The 19,217-nt window shown below is 34.8% G+C and overlaps 1 protein-coding gene across 4 annotated transcripts in view; it reads right to left on the bottom strand.

Moving 5' to 3' along the window:
• LOC122690232 overlaps window positions 1–19,217 on the bottom strand; it is a 414,205-nt gene that overhangs the window by 213,368 nt on the left and 181,620 nt on the right. For all 4 annotated transcript variants that reach the window (XM_043897283.1, XM_043897284.1, XM_043897285.1 and 1 more), the window contains one exon: window positions 2,032–2,231. In XM_043897283.1, the coding sequence (XP_043753218.1) occupies window positions 2,032–2,231 (200 nt within the window). The remainder of the gene's footprint in view (window positions 1–2,031; window positions 2,232–19,217) is intronic.

Here is a 19,217-nt window from a genome sequence, read left to right on the forward strand (position 1 = left end):
AAATCCATGTAACTCTCTGATGAGTCCTTGACACAATTTTCAAGACATCTGGACTTCCCGAGGAAGTCTGGACAATCAAAAACAATTAAAGTTAAGAAATTTAAAAGTATTAAGTTGTTTTGTAGCCACCATGACCAGTGCAAAGCACATCATTGTTTTTTTAATGTGTTTCATTCATAATATTTTATGTATTCAAAGATAATATATGGAATGCTCAATAAGTCCTCAGCTTAGTAAAATTATCATTCAATATGAAAAACTTTTATTTAGTACTCAAGCAAGGACTATGACCATCTATCATGTTGTAAATTGAAGTTTAAAACCTTGAAGCAGTTGGAAAAGAAGATGCTGAGATGATCCATAAATTTGTCGTATTCAAAAGCTGTTATATTGAAGTCACTGGTATAATTACAGAATTTATTGAAGAGTAATCTGACTGATTGTCTTTAGGACTACTCAATATAAAATACTGTAGGAGTAATATAACTCCCATTTAATCTTCCCTGGTTCCAGTGATGAAAGTGAACAAAGCTCTCAAATTGGTGATGTAGCAATATTATACCAAAGAGTGCTTCTTAATACTAATACCATGATGTATGAAGCAGATTATATTCACTATGGGGGTCTTTATGATGCCACTACCTAGTCCTATAGTTAGCTTTGCTATCTGCCAATTATCCTTTTCCCTATTTTCCTCAGAAGAGGAAAGCTGAGGAACTGATGAATGTCCTAATTTTTTTTCTAATATTCAATTTGGAATTTTTAGAACAAGTGTGTCAATCATTTCATTCCCTCTTTATATGAACAAAATGGGGTTGTCAATAAACTATGAATTGCAATGAAGAGAATGATAATAAGAGAGCAAATAACAAAGAGGGAAGAAAAAAGTATCATGGCTTCTCCCTCTTTTACTTCTTTGATTGATCATAAAAGCATACTTCCCTCTCTTACTATCTAACTTCTCTATCTTTGGGACATAACACTTTCCAATAGAAGAAGCAAATGGCCTAGAATTATATATATACACACACATATATGTATATATATATAATGTTTCATTTGAGTGTAGAATATAGCACTGACTAAAGTCTTTGATTAAAAATAATTAGAAAATGGAAATATTAATATACTACCTACAGATTATTATCAAAACAAAAATAAAAATCATTAGCTTTTGATTTTCATAACTTTCTCTTAGTAATACAGTTTTACAACCAGAAATGTTTTATAAATATTTTTACTATAATATATATATATATATATATTATATATATATATATATATATATATATACACACACTTAAATATTTGTTGTTGTTTAGTTGCTAAGTCGTGATTCACTCTTTTGCAACCACATGGACTATAGCCCACCAGGCTCCTGTGTCCATGGGATTTCCCAGGTAAGAATACTGGAGTGAGTTGCCATTTCCTCCTCAAGGGGATCTTCCTGAACCAGGAGTGAACCTGCGTCTCCTGTACATGAAGGCAAATTCTTTACCACTGAGCCACAGGGGAAGACTATACATATATATGTATGTGCACACACACACATGCACACTCACACACAAATATATATGCAAATGCACATGCGCGCGCACACACACACACACACACACATATATATATATATGAAAAAACTATTTTGTCCAGATGTGATCATTTAAAACTTTTTTGTAACTGTTATGCATCCCTGAAAAACTTCAGAGAAACCAATACTCTTTCTAACGAAGCAGTAGTTTGATCTATAAAGAAAGACCAAAATTAATCCTTTGTAAAACAAATACTTTTTCTGTAAAGTGATTTTTTTTTCTGTTTAAAGTCAGATGATCAAATATTGTTCACTTAATGGGAATTATATAAATGTGTTCTTTACCCTATGGAAATATTAGAGCATAAATAAAAAAATATTTTAATGACTTTGAAACATACTGTGGAAATAAAACCCAATTCCTACTTAAAATTTTTGAAGAGATAGAAAGAGGGGAAAATGCAACTATCTGAAAGCTTTACAGATTATATATCAGGAATTACCTTTCCAGAATGTTTAGTATCATCTTGACCGTATTAATCACTTCAACAGCAGCAGTACGAATGTTATCAGATGGTTGTTCATAAGTGCCATGTAGAGTACGTGCCCTTCTTCTTTCCGATATCATGACAAGAACACGGTCAATAGCATGCTCAAGATGTTCACTTTGTTTTCTGAATCTGGTAGGCATCTTTTTGTCATTCTGAAATTAAAGTGGGAGTTTGGGGGGAAGAAATGAGGCAGCACTTATCTAACACACTATAAATATGGAATAGATTCAACAGCAACACCATTTAGTCAAAGTGATGTAAGAGGTGCAAAATCAGACACTTTTCATTATTTACATATTGTTTCTGGTAATGCTTATATCATTCATGGTAATTGTTATCTAAAGGGCATGAAAAGAATAAGGTTCATCCACGGAAATACTGAGGCATGTTATTTTAGAATGTGACAAAATCTACTTGTCCATAATTAGGATATGTTAATTCTGGTACTGCCTTATTAGTAAACTTACCGCATTTTCTTTTTAGAGTATAATCAAGTAAGGGGAAAACTTATACTACTTTGTATTCTGGAGAGGATTGGGTATAGAGCTAAGAGACAGGAAAGGGAATCCTTACTTTTAATTTATCTTGGAGCCCTGTAAAATATGTGAGAGCTGGTAATTTAAAAACACATGACCTGTAAGATTATTCTCAGTAGTAAATGTAGCACTTCAAGTAATTAGACACTTGTCTTATTTACCTATTTTCTCTGCCTGAATGTGTATACATATACTCACTTTTATAAGACTTTTTCCAGAGTCTCATCAAATGGCTATTTGAAATAACAACAGAGTTTCAATAATGGCCCCATGTAGCCTCTTCTTTAAAATAAGTTACTCTAGCTTCCTCATTAAATGGTCAGGAAATAATCTGTGATTTACTAAGTAGTGAGGATATTTAATAAAAAAGGATCTCTGCCCTTTTAGTCTTTGAAATTCTGGCATATAGGAAAATTTTGTTTAATTATGAAACAGATAAATATACAATTATTTCTGTCCTGATTTCAATAAGATATCACATGAAATTATCATATTAATATGATTTCTATAAAACCATAAAACCAAGTATATAGCTCCTCAATAATCACTTAGTCCTAATATAAAGTCTTTCATGTAATATGTTCAGATGTTCAACCTTAGTGTTTCACTTTAAATACCATGAAACAACATAACATAGATCATTGTACAGATTTCTGATGAATAGTGTGGTTTTGGCAGTATTCACCTTTTTCAAATAAGCTTGCTTTGCATTTGTTGATTGGCAAAATAATATGTGTATTTGGACATTCTTTAGTTTTTTCAAAGTGTTTCAGCATACGAAGAAAAAAGTAATAGAAAATTATGGCTTCTATTTTTATTTATGTTTGTCAGAATGAAAGTATCAATGCCAACATTTAAGATATAAACCTAAGCATGCTTTTACTTTCATCTTCTGCTTCCCAACCTTCTTCTGCTTTCATTGATATAATTTGAATTTTGAATATAAACTATTATCATTAATATTTTAAATATTGATGTTATTCTGGTGTATAATTTTATGAAGGTTTATACTTTCAGGAAGTTTTTCTAAGTCTATAACCATATTAATGAAGATTATTTTGACAAACTGTACTAGTTTCATAGCTCATTGTCTATTGCTTTATACCATAACATGTCTGTTCTTGGATTATTTATCTTTGGTTGGCTGAAACGCATCTTCCTGTAATTTTAAAGAATTAATGGGTTCAGGATGGGGAACACATGTACACCCATGGATGAATCATGTCAATGTATGGCAAAACCACTACAATATTGTAAAGTAATTAGCCTCCAATAAAAATAAATAAATTAAAAAAATATATAAGCCTTTAAGGATTAATGGGATTTAATTCCTGAATTTGTATTCTTAAAAATATTTTAATTTGCCAACTCCCATAAACGGTATCCCAAAATCACACAGCTAAATTATTAGTAGACCTCGTCCTGGAAACAGAAGGATCCTGATGCTCAGTGCTCCTTTTCTACTACATTATTAAATATATTTGGTCCCAGAGGGACAACAAAAGATGGGAAATTTTTGATGCATGCCATTTGCCAGTGTGGTGAGATGGTAAAACATCTATGTTTGGTTTAAGATCAATCACTTAAACGTATCGATTTGTTTCTTGTTTCTTTTTAAAATGTGAAAATCTATCAGACATTTGTTTTCTTTCCTTTTTAGGTTTTAAATTCATTTCACAGAGAGACGACACTTTTTCTCCAGTAAGTCACAGGACTGGAAAATGTCAGTTTTCATTCCAATCTCAAAGAAAGGCAATGTCAAAGAATGTTCAAACTACTGCACAATTGCACTCATCTCATATGCTAGTAAAGTAATGCTCAAAATTCTCCAAGCCATGCCTCAGCAATATGTCAACTGCAAACTTCCAGATGTTCAAACAGTTTCAGAAATGGCAGAGGAACCACAGATCAAACGGCCAACATCCGCTGGATCATTGAAAAAGCAAGAGAGTTCTAGAAAAACATCTATTTCTGCTTTATTGACTATGCCAAAGCCTTTGACTGTGTGGATCACAATAAACTGTGGAAAATTCTGAAAGAGGTGGGAATATCAGACCACCTGACCTGCCTCTTGAGAAACCTGTATGCAGGTCAGGAAGCAACAGTTAGAACTGGACATGGAACAACAGACTGGTTCCTAACAGGAAAAGGAGTATGTCAAGTCTGTATACTGTCACCCTGCTTATTTAACTTATATGCAGAGTACATCATGAGAAACGCTGGGCTGGAAGAAGCACAAGCTGGAATCAAGATTGCTGGGAGAAATATCAATAAACTCAGATATGCCGATGACACTACCCTTTTGGCAGAAAGTGAAGAAGAACTAAAGAGCCTCTTGATGAAAGTGAAAGAGGAGAGTGAAAAAGTTGGCTTAAAGCTCAACATTCAGAAAACTAAGATCATGGCATCCAGTACTATCTGTTTATGGCAAATAGATGGGGGAACAGTGGAAACAGTGGCTGACTTTATTTTTGGGGGGCTCCAAAATCACCACAGATGGTGATTGCAGCCATGAAATTAAAAGACACTTACTCCTTGGAAGAAAAGTTGAGACCAACCTAAATCCCATGGACAGAGGAGCCTGGTGGGCTGCAGTCCATGGAGTTGCTAACAGTTGGACACGACTGAGCGACTTCACTTTCACTTTTCACTTTCATGCATTGGAGAAGGAAATGGCAACCCACTCCAGTGTTCTTGTCTGGAGAATCCCAGGGACAGGAGAGCCTGGTGGGCTGCCATCTATGGGGTCCAACAGAGTCGGACACGGCTGACACAACTTAGCAGCAGCAGCAGCAAGCAGCATGTTAAAAAGCAGAGACATCTTTCTAAATTCCATATATATGTGTTAGTATGCTGTAATGTTCTTTATCTTTCTGGCTTACTTCACTCTGTATAATGGGCTCCAGTTTTATCCATCTCATTAGAACTGACTCAAATGAATTCTTTTTAATGGCTGAGTAATATTCCATGGTGTATATGTACCACAGCTTCCTTATCCATTCATCTGCTGATGGGCATCTAGGTTGCTTCCATGTCCTGGCTATTATAAACAGTGCTGCGATGAACATTGGAGACCCAGAGGAATCGGGTGGAGAGGGAGGTGGGAGGGGGGATCGGGATGGGGAATACATGTAACTCTATGGCTGATTCATATCAATGTATGACAAAACCCACTGAAATGTTGTGAAGTAATTAGCTTCCAACTAACAAAAAAAAAAAAAAAAAAGCAGAGACATTACTTTGTCATCAAAGGTCCATCTAGTCAATGTTATGATTTTTCCAGTGGTCATGTATGGATGTGAGAGTTGGACTATAAAGAAAGCTGAGTGCCAAAGAATTGATGCTTTTGAACTGTCTTGTTGGGGAAAACTCTTGAGAGTCCCTTGGACTGCAAGGAGATCCAACCAGTCCATCCTAAAGGAGAACAGTCCTGGGTGTTCATTGGAAGGACTGATGTTGAAGATGAAACTCCAATACTTTGGCCACCTTATTCAAAGAACTGACTCATTTGAAAAGACCCTGATGCTGGGAAAGATCGAAGGCAGGAGGAGAAGAAGACAACAAAGGATGAGATGATTGAATGGCATCACTGACTAAATGGACATCAGATTCAGTGCTGCCCATGGGGTCGCAAAGCATCAGACATGACTGAACGACTGAACAACAACAATAAGATCTTCAATAGTATTTTGGACTGTGGGCAGAGGCTACTTTATTGCTAAAGTTATTGTTATGTGAAAAAAATTTCAAAATTGGAGTTTTAAATTAAATCAGTATACAATATCCTTGAATAAGTAAGACTTTGAATACCTACTTAATGTTGAATTGTGCTTTGTGATCAGCATTCTAGGGATTATGATGGAAGATGAAATATATGTGAATGTACTATGATTTTCCTGTTTTTTTTAAATCATGAAATTATTCATTTATTTTTGTATCAATTGCCTATCCTCATTATTTACAATATTAGTTATACAAGTGCAGGAACCATGCTGTTAAGTTTATTGTAGTACTGAACAGTCTGGCATATAGTTGGCCCTCAGCAAATTTGTTGAATGAATTAAATTCATATATTTATTAGAAGCTTGTGTATTTTGTTCCATCTTTATTTGCCAGAATTATTTTCGGCCCTTTTCAGTACCATCCAAAATCAGAAAAGCATGCTCCACTGTAAAATGTAAATTCATCATCTCCACATGATGTAAGGTGAATATTTCTTTGGTTATTTCTTTACTATGGCAAGTCAAACTACTGTATTAAAATGGACCTATTGGTTTCAGAAGCCATTATTGATTAACTGTCTAAGGTACAATAACTTCTGGGACATGGAGGAATTAAGAGTTATATAAATGCTCAAAATTTCCAGCTAAAAATGAAAAACAATTACCTAAGCATATGCATGATATTAAACATCTGGATAGGTGACAGTTTTCACCCATTTTCATCCTACTGGTTGGCACAATGCCAGTATAGGTATATGTTATTCTATTTGTGATATTTTGAAATGGTCCATCTAGCCCAACAATCTGTAGTTTTTTCACAGAATTTCAATTTTATAGCTTAATTTTCACACATACTATAGTATATATTAAAAGATATAAACATATCAATCATATATATGTGTGTATATGTATGATATGTATATATATATGTATATATAGATACACACATATATACATGTATTCAGTTCTGTGAATAGAATTTAGTTTGCTAACTGACACTAGCTGCATTTATAGAAGAGTGTACATGAATTGCTGAAATGCGTATACTATAAATTTCAGCTTGTTATTTCTGTGAATATCAAATCATTAATTATATAGACATCATGAAGCAAAGGAAAATGAACTCCAGCCTTCTTATTTATGTTGAAAACTGTTAAAGACTAACTACCCCATAGTAAGCCTGTACCTGTTGTTCTCTATCAAATATTATTCAGTTCTCATATTTCTGGCGACAGACACCACTATTTCAACACTTTGAAAAAAAAAATCTATCAACAGCCAAACTCCTGGAGTTGCTCAAGTCCATCCCTTCACTATTCACACCTGCTTCCAAAGCAGTCATCAGTAAAACAAGCAGACAGTGAGATATTTTAAAATACACTGTAGTATGGAACTTCACAAGTGAACTTTAAAAAATTTAGCACTGTTTTTAAAATAGAAATTATTTTTTGAAACTCATTACACAGTAGCCCTTATATTTACATTCTGTCAATAAAGAATATAAATTCTGTCAATAGTGTATTTATGACTAAATGCCATTTAAGTCACTTTGAGTATGATCATTAACAGTTTTCTCAGTTATTCAGACTCACTCTAACTAAATTATAGTAAATTTCCATGTTATAATCACTCTCTCACAATACTTTACCAAAATAATTATAGTTCCCCTTATTATCTACACAAAATCTAATCTTTGTAAACCACTTTTGATCATTTTCTCCTTTATTTTCAATAGAGAACAAACCCCATCTTTTCCCCAAACTATCTTAATTAAATTATATCATAGCAATCACTTTAGCCTCTCAGAAATCAATGTCAGTTTTTTCTTGTTTTTTTTTTTTTTTTACAATGGAAGGACATTAGCTTTATACAAGCTAGACTTAGAGACATTCTGACTCTCCTTTATGATTAGAAAACTCACTCTTTTACCTAGGTCTCTACCTCTTCCTGCAGTTGCTTTAAATGCAGAGCTTTCACTTGCTAATATCATCTATTCAGTAGGTGTATTATCCTAATAGTTTACCCATAAAGAAAGCATTTTTATGTCTAATTGAAGGTATTTGCTATATACAGTGTACATAACAAATTTTACATTTCTCAAATATCACTCTGAGGCTATTTATGTTGAACAGACATTCTTATCATGCACTCATACTTCTCTTTCCCCCACCAGCTTTACTGAGAAGTAATTAACATGTAACATTGTGTAATTCTAAAAGGTACAATGTAATTATTTGATGCATGTGTATATTCTGAAATAATTACCATCCTAAAGTTACTTAACACATTTATTACCTCATATAATTACAATTTTTGTGTCCTGTGAACATTTTTTGAGATATACTTTCTTTTAAATTTGAGCTTATTTTGAGATAAAATTACTATTGATAGATCATACAGTTCACCCATTTAAATTATAAGATGCAATGGTTTTTAGTATCTTCACAGAGTTATGCAACCATTGCCAGTAATTACAGAACATTTTCATCATCTCCCATACCTATTACCGCGTGCATACATGCTAAGTTGCTTCAGTCGTGTCCAACTCTTTGTGACCCTATCGACTGTAGCCCTCCAGGTCCCTCTGTCCATGAGATTCTCCAGGCAGGAATATTGGAGTGGGTTGACCTGCCCTCCTCCAGGGAATCTTCCCGACCAGGGATCAAACCTGTATCTCCTGCAGTTCTTGCATTGCAGGTGGACTCTTTACCACTGAGCCACTGGGGAAGCCCATACCCATTAACAGCTACTCTCAATTTCCCACACCTTCTCCCACCTCAGCTCACTACTCCCAACAAGAGGCAAAAATCTCTGTCTCTATGGATTTGCCTACTTTTGACATTTTATATAAATTGGATCATATAATATACGATCCTTTGCACTATTCTTCTTTCACTGAGCATAATATTTCCAAAGATCATCCACACTGTAGCATGTATCTGTATCTAATTTACCTTTATTGATGAATGTTATTTCATTGTATGGATATACATTGTTTTATTTATATATCAAGCAATAGACATTTGGGCTGTTTCCACATTTTGGATATTACAAATAATGTTGCTATAAACATTTATGTATAGTTTTTTGAAAGGACATATGTTTTCATTTCACTACTCATACATCTTGAATTTTCCACATTTCTTTGCTTTGTTGCCTTTCTCCATCACTCTTTTTCTTTCTCAGCTGTAATTACTTTGGGCCTGTCTTTGGTGAGAAAGCCACACCTTTAGCTCATTCATCCTACTGTGTTCAGTTGTAAAGATATAGCAGGTGTCACCTTAGCCAATATAGATATTTTGCCACTTTATTTTTTAATTGAAGGATAATTGTTTTACAGAATTTTCTGGTTTTCTGTCATACATCAACAAAAATCAGCCATAGGTACACCTAGGTCCCCTCCCTCCTGAAACTCCATCACTTCCCCCTCCCATCCCACCCTTCTAGATTGTCACAGAGCCCCTGTTTGAGTTCCCTGAGTCACACAGAAAATTCCCATAGGCTATCTATTTTACATATGGTATTGTAAATTTTGATGTTACTCTCTCCATACATCTCACACTCCCCCTAATCTCCCCCCACCATGTGCATAGGTCAGTGCTCTATGCCTGTTTCTTCATTTCTGCAATTATTAATTGCAGAAATTAATATTAATTAATTCATCAGTACCTGAAAATTAATTAATCAGTACCATCATTCCAGATTCCATATATATGCATCAGTGTATTATATATATATTATATTATATTATATAATTATACTAATTATAATTATACTAATTATATAATATATATAATTGTATACTATTATAATTATATAATTGTATATTTATTTATTATATATAATTATATTATATTATTAATTATTTGATGATAATATTATTAACTTATTAATTATATAATTACTAATTATATTATAATATTAAAATTATAACTATAATATTATAATAGAATATATATAAATATACAAATAAATATAAATAAATAAATTTATTTATTTATTTATCTTTCTGACTTACTCTGTATAATATGCTCTGGGTTTATGAACCTCATAAAAACTGACTCAAATATGTCCCTTTTTATGGCTGAGTACCCCACTGTATGTATGTACCACAGCTTCTTTATCCATTCATCTGTCAATGGACATCTAGGATGCTTCCATGTTCTAGGTATTGTAAATAGATCTGCAATGTGTCTTTTTCAATTTTGGCATCCTTAAGGTACACGCCTAGGAGTGGGATTGCTGGGTGATATAGTGGTTTTATTCCTAGCTATTTAAGGAATCTCCATACCATCCTCCATAGTTGCTGTATCAATTTACATTCCCACCAACAATGCAAGTGGGTTCCCTTTTCTCCACATCCTCTCCAAGCTTTATTGTTTGTGGACTTTTTGATGATGGCCATTCTGACTGGTGTGCGGTGGTATCTCACTGCAGCTTTGATTTGCATTTATCTAACAATAAACTGTGGAAAATTCTGAAAGAGATGGGAATACCAGACCACCTGACCTGCCTCTTGAGAAACCTGTATGCAGGTCAGGAAGCAACAGTTAGAACTGGACATGGAACAACAGACTGGTTCCTAACAGGAAAATGAGTACGACAAGGCTGTATATTGTCACCCTGCTTATTTAACTTATATGCAGAGTACATCATGAGAAACGCTGGGCTGGAAGAAGCAGAAGCTGGAATCAAGATTGCTGGGAGAAATATCAATAACCTCAGTTATGCAGATGACACCACCCTTATGGCAGAAAGTGAAGAGGAACTAAGAAGCCTCTTGATGAAAGTGAAAGAGGAGAGCGAAAAAGTTGGCTTAAAGCTCAACATTCAGAAAACTAAGATCATGGCATCTGGTCCCACCACCTCATTGGAAATAGATGGGGAGACAGTGGAAACAGTGTCAGACTTTATTTTTTTGGGCTCCAAAATCATTGCAGATGGTGACTGCAGCCATGAAATTAAAAGACACTTACTCCTTGGAAGGAAAGTTATGACCAAACTAGATAACATATTAAAAAGCAGAGACATTACTTTGCCAACAAAGGTCCATCTGCTCAAGGCTATGGTTTTTCCAGTGGTCATGTATGGATGTGAGAGTTGGACTTTAAAGAAAGCTGAGCACCGAAAAATTGATGCTTTTGAACTATGGTATTGCAGAAGACTCTTGAGAGTCCCTTGGACTGCAAGGAGATCCAATCAGTCCATCCTAAAGGAGATTAGTCCTGTGTGTTCATTGGGAGGACTGATGCTGAAGCTGAAACTCCAGTACTTTGGCCACCTCATGCCAAGAGTTGACTCATTGGAAAAGACCCTGATGCTGGGAGGGGTTGGGGGCAGGAGGAGAAGGGGCTGACAGAGGATGGGATGGCTGGATGGCATCACCGACTCGATGTTCATGAGTTTTTGTAAACTCCGGGAGTTGGTGATGGACAGGGAGGCCTGGCATGCTGCGATTCATGGGGTCGCAAAGAGTCGGACGCGACTGAACTGAACTGAATAATGAGTGACATTGAGTATCCTTTCATGTGTTTGTTAGCCATCTGTATGTCTTCCTAGGAGAAATGTCTGTTTAGGTCTTTTTGCCACTTTTTGATTGGATTGTTTGTTTTTCTGGTATTGAGTTGTATGGCCTACTTGAATATTTTGGAAATTAATTCTTTGACAGTTTTTCCTTTGCTATTATTTCTTCCCATTCTGAGGGTTGTCTTTTCACCTTGTTTGTAGCTTCCTTTGCTGTGCAAAATCTTTTAAGTTTAATTAGGTCCCACTTGTTTATTTATTTATTTTTATTTCTATTACTCTAGGAGGTGGGTCATAGAAGATCATGCTTTATGTCATCCAGTGTTCTGCCTATGTTTTCCTCTAAGAGTTTTGTGGGTTCTGGTCTTACATTTAGGTCTTCAATCCATTATGAGTTTGTCTTTGTGTATGGTGTCAGGAAGTGTTCTAATTTCATTCTTTGGCATATAGCTGTCCAGTTTCCCCAGCACCATGTATCAAAGAGGCTATCTTTTCCCCATTGTATATTCTTTCCCCCTTTGTAAAACATAAGGTACCCATAGGTGTGTGGGCTTATCTCTGGGCTCTTTATCTTTTTCCACTGGTCTATATTTCTCTTTTTGTGCCAATACCATACTGTTTTGGTGACTGTAGCTTTGTAGTATAGCCTGAAGTCAAGAAGATTGATTCCTCCAGCTCCATTCTTCTTTCTCAAGACTGCTTTGGCTATTCAGGGTCTTTTGTTTCCATATGAATTGTGAAATTTTTTGTTCTAGTTCTGTGAAGAATGCCATTGGTAATTTGGTGGGGATCACATTGAATCTGTAGATTGCATTTGGTAGTATAGTCATTTTCACAATATTAATTCTTCCTACCCAGGAGCATGGAATGTCTCTCCATCTATTAATGTCATCTTTGATTTCTTTCATCAGTGTCTTATAATTTTCTGCATACAGTTATTTTGTCTCCTTAGGTAGGTTTATTTCTAGATATTTTATTCCTTTGTTGCAATGGTGAATGGGATTGATTCCTTAATTTCTCTTTCTAATTTTTCATTGTTAGTATATAGCAATGCAAGTGATTTTCATGTATTGACCTTATATCCCATGGCATTGCTGAATTCACAGACTAGCTCTAGTAATTTTCTGATAGTTTCTTTGGGTTTTCTATGTATAGTATCATGTCATCTGCAAAAACTGAGAGCTTTACTTCTTTTCTGATTTTGATTCCTTTTATTTCTTTTTCTTCTCTAATTACCATAGCTAGGACTTCCAAAACTATGTTGAATAATAGCAGTGAGAGTGGGCAACCTTGTTTTGTTCCATATCTTAGAGGGAATGCTTTTACTTTTTCACCATTGAGAATAACAATTTCTGTGGGTTTGTCATATAAGCCCATATATATATTTTTAACAATATGCTCCAATGGTTGTAAGTTCTTTTAGAAACTCTCAAGTGCAAAACAGTTTGGTTAAATATAGCTACCATGATATTTATTAGCTCCCCAGAATTTATTCAGTTTTGTACTAACTGATCAACATCTACCCCTTTCCTCCACCTCAAAGACCCTGGTAACTACCATTCTACTCTGTAAGTTTTTTTTTTTTTTTTTTTTCGTTTTTTTTAGATTCATCATATAAGATCCCACAGTATTTATCTTTCCATGTCTGGCTTATTTTCACCTAGCATAATGCCCTCAAGTTCCACCCAAGTTGTTCCAAATACCAAGATTTTCTCCTTTTCTATGGGTGAATAATATTACTCTGTATGTGTGTTTGATGTTTCCATTATCCATTCATTTACTAGTGGACCTTTAGGTTGTTTACATGTCTTGAGTAGTGTGAATGATGCTGAAATAAACATGGGGGTGCAGATATACCTTTGAGATAGTCAGTTTATTTTCTTTGGATATATACCCAGAAGTGGGATTGCTGAATCATATGGTAGTTTTATGTTTAGTTTTTTTGAAGAGTTTCCATATTGTCTTCCATAGGGGCTGCACCAATTTACATTCCCATCAACAGTGTACAAAGGGTTTCCTTTTCTTCATACCCTTGCCAACACTTATTTCTTTTTTTTATTTGATAATGGCTATTCTAACATGTGTAATGGAAGAGGCAATGACATCCCACTCCAGTACTCTTGCCTGGAAAATCCCATGGACGGAGGAGCCTGGTGGGCTGCAGTCCATGGGGTCGCAAAGAGTTGGACATGACTGAGTGACTTCACTTTCACTTCTCACTTTCATGCATTGGAGAAGGAAATGGCAACCCACTCCAGTGTTCTTGCCTGGAGAATCCCAGGGATGGGGGAGCCTGGTGGGCTGCCGTCTATGGGGTCGCACAGAATCGGACACGACTGAAGTGACTTAACAGGAGCAGCAACATGTGTAAAGTGATATCTCACTGAGGTTTCAAATTGTGTTGAGTTGATAATCAGTGATGTTGACAATCTTTTCATGTACCTACTGGCCATTTGCATGTCTTCTTTAAAAAAATAACTGTCAGGTCTTTTGCCTAGTTTTTAGCTAGGTTCTTTGTTTTCCTGAAATTGACTTGTCTGAGTTCCTCAAATATTTTAGATATTAATCTCTTACCTGACAATGGTTTGTAAATATTTCTCCCTTTCTGGACAGTACCTTCTCATTTTGTTGATTTGTTGTGCAAAACTGTCTAGTTTGATGTAGTTCTACTTGTTTATTTTTGCTTTTTTTGCCTGTGCTTTTGGTGTAATATCAAAAACTTGTTGCCAAAACCAATGTCAAAGAGTATTTTCCCCATGTTTTCTTCTAAGAAAGTCTTAAATTTTAGTCTTTAATCCATTTCAATTTAAATTTTGTGAATACTATAAGATACATGCCCAAATTGATTCTTTATATTTGAATATACAGTTTATCCAAACCATTTATTGAACAGACTACCTTTTCCCCACTGAGTATTCTTGAAAAACTGAGGAAGTAGTGGTCTCAACTCACTCTTCCTTTCCATGCAATTGGAACTCTTTCTAGCTGGGGAGTTCCTTCTTGGTGCTGAGCAATGTCAGGTTGGGAATCAAATGATACACACAAAACTTAGTTATTATCTTTCCCTTTTTGTGTGATTGTTCTAAAATTTTTTGTTCTACTGTACTGCTGCAAAAGTTTCATAATTGGACTCCAGAGGTCCCAGACATGTTTTTCTTTGTGGATGTGTCTAATTGTAAGTCTTTGTGGAGGGATGGATGCTGGACACTCCTATTCAACCAATTTGGTGGTATCACTCCCTTAGGGAAGATCATTGAAATCCACAGTAACAATGTACATAAAGACTAAATGAGAAATGGCTAGGTCCTTCTGAACAACACTAACTTCATAAATAATGAGATGATATTCGACACAGATCAGCCTTTCAGGCCAAAGAATGATTTTATTATTGAATTTACCTATTTAGTCCCCTAAATTCTATAGCTGTGATGTGTATATTAATCACTCAGTTGTGTCCGACTCTATGAACACATGGACTATAGCCCCCCAGGCTCCTCTGTCCATGGGATTCTCCAGGCAAGAATACTGGAGTGGGTTGCCATTTTGTTCTCCAGGGGATTTTCCTGACCCAGGGATTGAACCCAGGTCTCCAGATTTGGAGGCAGGTTCTTTACCATCTGAAACGCCAGGGAAGCCCTATAGTTGTGATTAGGGATGCTATTTCCACAAATATAACACAGACAGAAATAAATGCATGAATAGTCAATTGGGTTTAAAATAAAATGCTTAAAATCAATTAACAGGACTTCAGAACAGCACACTCCACTGTATTAAGCATATTTGCAATAATTTATCATCCATGTTATAAATTTACATGTGTCATAGTAAGATTCCATATTGTTCAGAGAAAATGATAAAACTAATTACAAAGTGTGTGTGATAATCATATCTCCAAAGATATACCATGAACTTAATAAAAACAGAAGATAGAAGGCATTCAAACTATCATGTCATAAGACTTAACTGCCAGGTCCTCATTGATTTTAGGTACAATGACACAGTTCTATTTTTAAATAAAATAGAGTATAAAAAATCAACTATTCATTTAATAATAAGAGTATTTGGTTGAAAAGGCATACTGACAAAGCCACTTCTTTATGGAAATGGGAAAAGTAAAACAGTATTTTTTTTAATCCACATAGGAAAAAAACTACATCAAGTAATGATCTATGCTAATAATACCTCACAGATTTCAATAATCTTTGTGATAACATACATTTAAAGAACAGAAGGTAAAGGAATAACAATGTTGATGAAGTTGAGTCACATCCAACTGAAGTAACGTAAAGAGAACAAACTTCATATATTAAAAGTAAAAGTTGAGCCTTACTATTTTTTTCAAGTCAACTCAGGATGGAGTGATTTGGAAGTTATTTGAGGATGGATATTTTCATATAATCAAAGCTGGCTTTCAGTAACGTCTAAGGGACACACATTATAGTGTGAACCTTATGACTTCAGGTAGTTTATGATTACTTATAACTGAGTGATTAGTTTTCAAATTGTGAGTTTGCTAACATGTGTTAAGGGACATGAACTGCTTGCTGTCTATTGACTCCCTCTTGAGGTATAATATATGGATAAACTGACTTTAGTAGCTGTGTGAATCCATATATCTATTCCAACGTATACTTTCTTGACAGGAAACTCATGGAAAGGCTACATTCCTTTTAACAGCTGCCACCATCTTCTATATAACCTAGAAATATTGGGATGGTGGGGTGTGCAGTATAGATCAATGGGGATAGACATAAGAAATGAGGACACAAAAATCATTAATCACTTTAGACTTAATAGGGAAAAGTTCAATAATACTGAACAAAAGGATACCCTAAAGAGCTTTTGATGAAAAACTGGTAAAATTTTCTTTGACTGGTAAAAATAGAACTACTATTATATTAAAATGCAGTTTTAAAAAATTTAATGAGATATTTAAAAATTCTAAAACATAGTAAAAACATAGCTAAGAAAGATCTCTACTGTATATAATTTGTATAATGTTAGTTGTCACTATACAATAGGGGAAATTTTACAGTTTTTAATTAGACAATGAAGGTAATCAAATACTTCATAGATTCACAAACACAGAGGCTGAAAAAAAATTCTAATGTAAACTTAATGTGATCTAATTTTTTAAACACAGTAACTTTCATAAATCAAACTTTTTCATTTTACCTCATCTGGAAACAATTTAGAGCCATTGGAGTACCTACTAGGCTTTTAGAACAATCTGAAAGTCAAGTAATAAGTTCCTACTAACTCAGGTCACTAAGTAAGAGGGAAGTTGTGACCTTATGTATATAAAAAGTAGGATACTTTATTCTGTTCATCAGGATCACTTAACAACATGTGGTCAACACCTGCTGAATACTGTAGGGATGAGAACATTCAAAAAGGGCTTTTAGGCTGCTACCAAATTTAAAAAAAAAAAAAAAGAAAGATGATTGGAATGGATTAATAATTATTATCATGATAATAACAGCTATTTTTGCACTCTGCATTACATTAATATATTCAATTCTGATTAAAATTTTATGATATACAAGCTATTATTAACTACACTTTACAAAACAGGAAACTAAGGCAAAAAAAAAAAAAGCAAAGGAAATTAAATAATTCAAGTAAGGTATTTATGTTAGGGCCTGACACAAAAATTAGTCAATAAATATAAGATTAATATAATAATTAATGCTTCCCAAGGGCACAAAAATAAGCTATTAGAAATACTCAACTCTAGACTGATTCTGGATGCTGTACATTTAATTCAAGTCTATGAAGATGAGCTGCCTAGGAATAGCTAAATATTTTACATAGAAATGTTACTATCCTTCATATACTTTCATATGCCAGTATGATTAAAGGGAAAAGTTAAATTTATTTTAATAAAGCCAAGGAAAAGTTTATGAGATGAGCAGAGTTATAGGGGAATTCAGCCTCACATCATGTATATTTGCTTTCCTTATTGCTATACTATTACAGACTGGTTTCAAGTTGGGAAAGGAGTACGTCAAGGCGTATATTGTCATCCTGTTTATCTAACTTATATGCAGAGTACATTATGTGAAATGCTGAACTGGATGAAACACAAGCTGGAATCAAGATTGCAGGAAGAAATATCAGTAACCTCAGATACGCACATGATACCACTCTTATGGCAGAAATCAAAGAAGAACTAAAGAGCCTCTTGATAAAAGTGAAAAAAGGAGCGTGAAACAGCTGGCTTAAAACTCAACAGTCATATGGCAGTTCTATTTCCAGTTTTTTAAGAAATCTCCACACTGTTCTCCATAGCGGCTGTACTAGTTTGCATTCCCACCAACAGTATAAGAGGGTTCCCTTTTCTCCACACCCTCTCCAGCATTTATTGCTTGTAGACTTTTGGATAGCAGCTCTCCTGACTGGCATGTAATGGTACCTCACTGTGGTTTTGATTTGCATTTCTCTGATAATGAGTGATGTTTCATATGACCCAGCAATCCCACTTCTGGGCATACACACTGAGGAAACCAGATCTGAAAGAGACACGTGCACCCCAATGTTGATCGCAGCATTGTTTATAATAGCCAGGAAATGGAAGCAACCTAGATGCCCATCAGCAGACGAATGGGTAAGGAAGCTGTGGTACATATACACCATGGAATATTATTCAGCCATTAAAAATAATTCATTTATATCAGTTCTAATGAGATGAATGAAACTGGAGCCCATTATACACAGTAAAGTAAGCCAGAAAGATAAAGACCAATACAGTATACTAATGCATATATATGGAATTTAGAAAGATGGTAACAATAACCCTATATGCAAAACAGAAAAAGAGACACAGATGTACAGAACAGACTTTTGGACTCTGTGGGAGAAGGCGAGGGTGGGATGTTTCGAGAGAATAGCATTAAAACATGTATATTATCAAGGGTGAAACAGATCACCAGCCCAGGTTGGATGCATGAGACAAGTGCTCAGGGCTGGTGCACTGGGAAGACCCAGAGGGATCGGGTGGAGAGGGAGGTGGAAGGGGGGATCAGGATGAGGAATACATGTAAATCCACGGCTGATTCATGTCAATGTATGGCAAAATCCACTACAATATTGTAAAGTAATTAGCCTCCAACTAATAAAAATAAATGGAAAAAAAAAAAAAAAAGAAAACCTCAACAGTCAAAAAACTAAGACCATGGCATCCAGTACCATCACTTCATGGCAAATAGATGGGGAAACAATGGAAACAGTGAGAGACTTTAATATTTGGTGCTACAAAATCACTGCAGATGGTGACTGAAGCCATGAAATTAAAAGATGTTTCTCCTTGGAAGAAAAGTTATGACCAACTGAGACAGCATATTAAAAAGCAGAGACG

The sequence above is a fragment of the Cervus elaphus genome, chromosome X, assembly GCF_910594005.1.
Source record: "Cervus elaphus chromosome X, mCerEla1.1, whole genome shotgun sequence".
Taxonomy (NCBI): domain Eukaryota; kingdom Metazoa; phylum Chordata; class Mammalia; order Artiodactyla; family Cervidae; genus Cervus; species Cervus elaphus.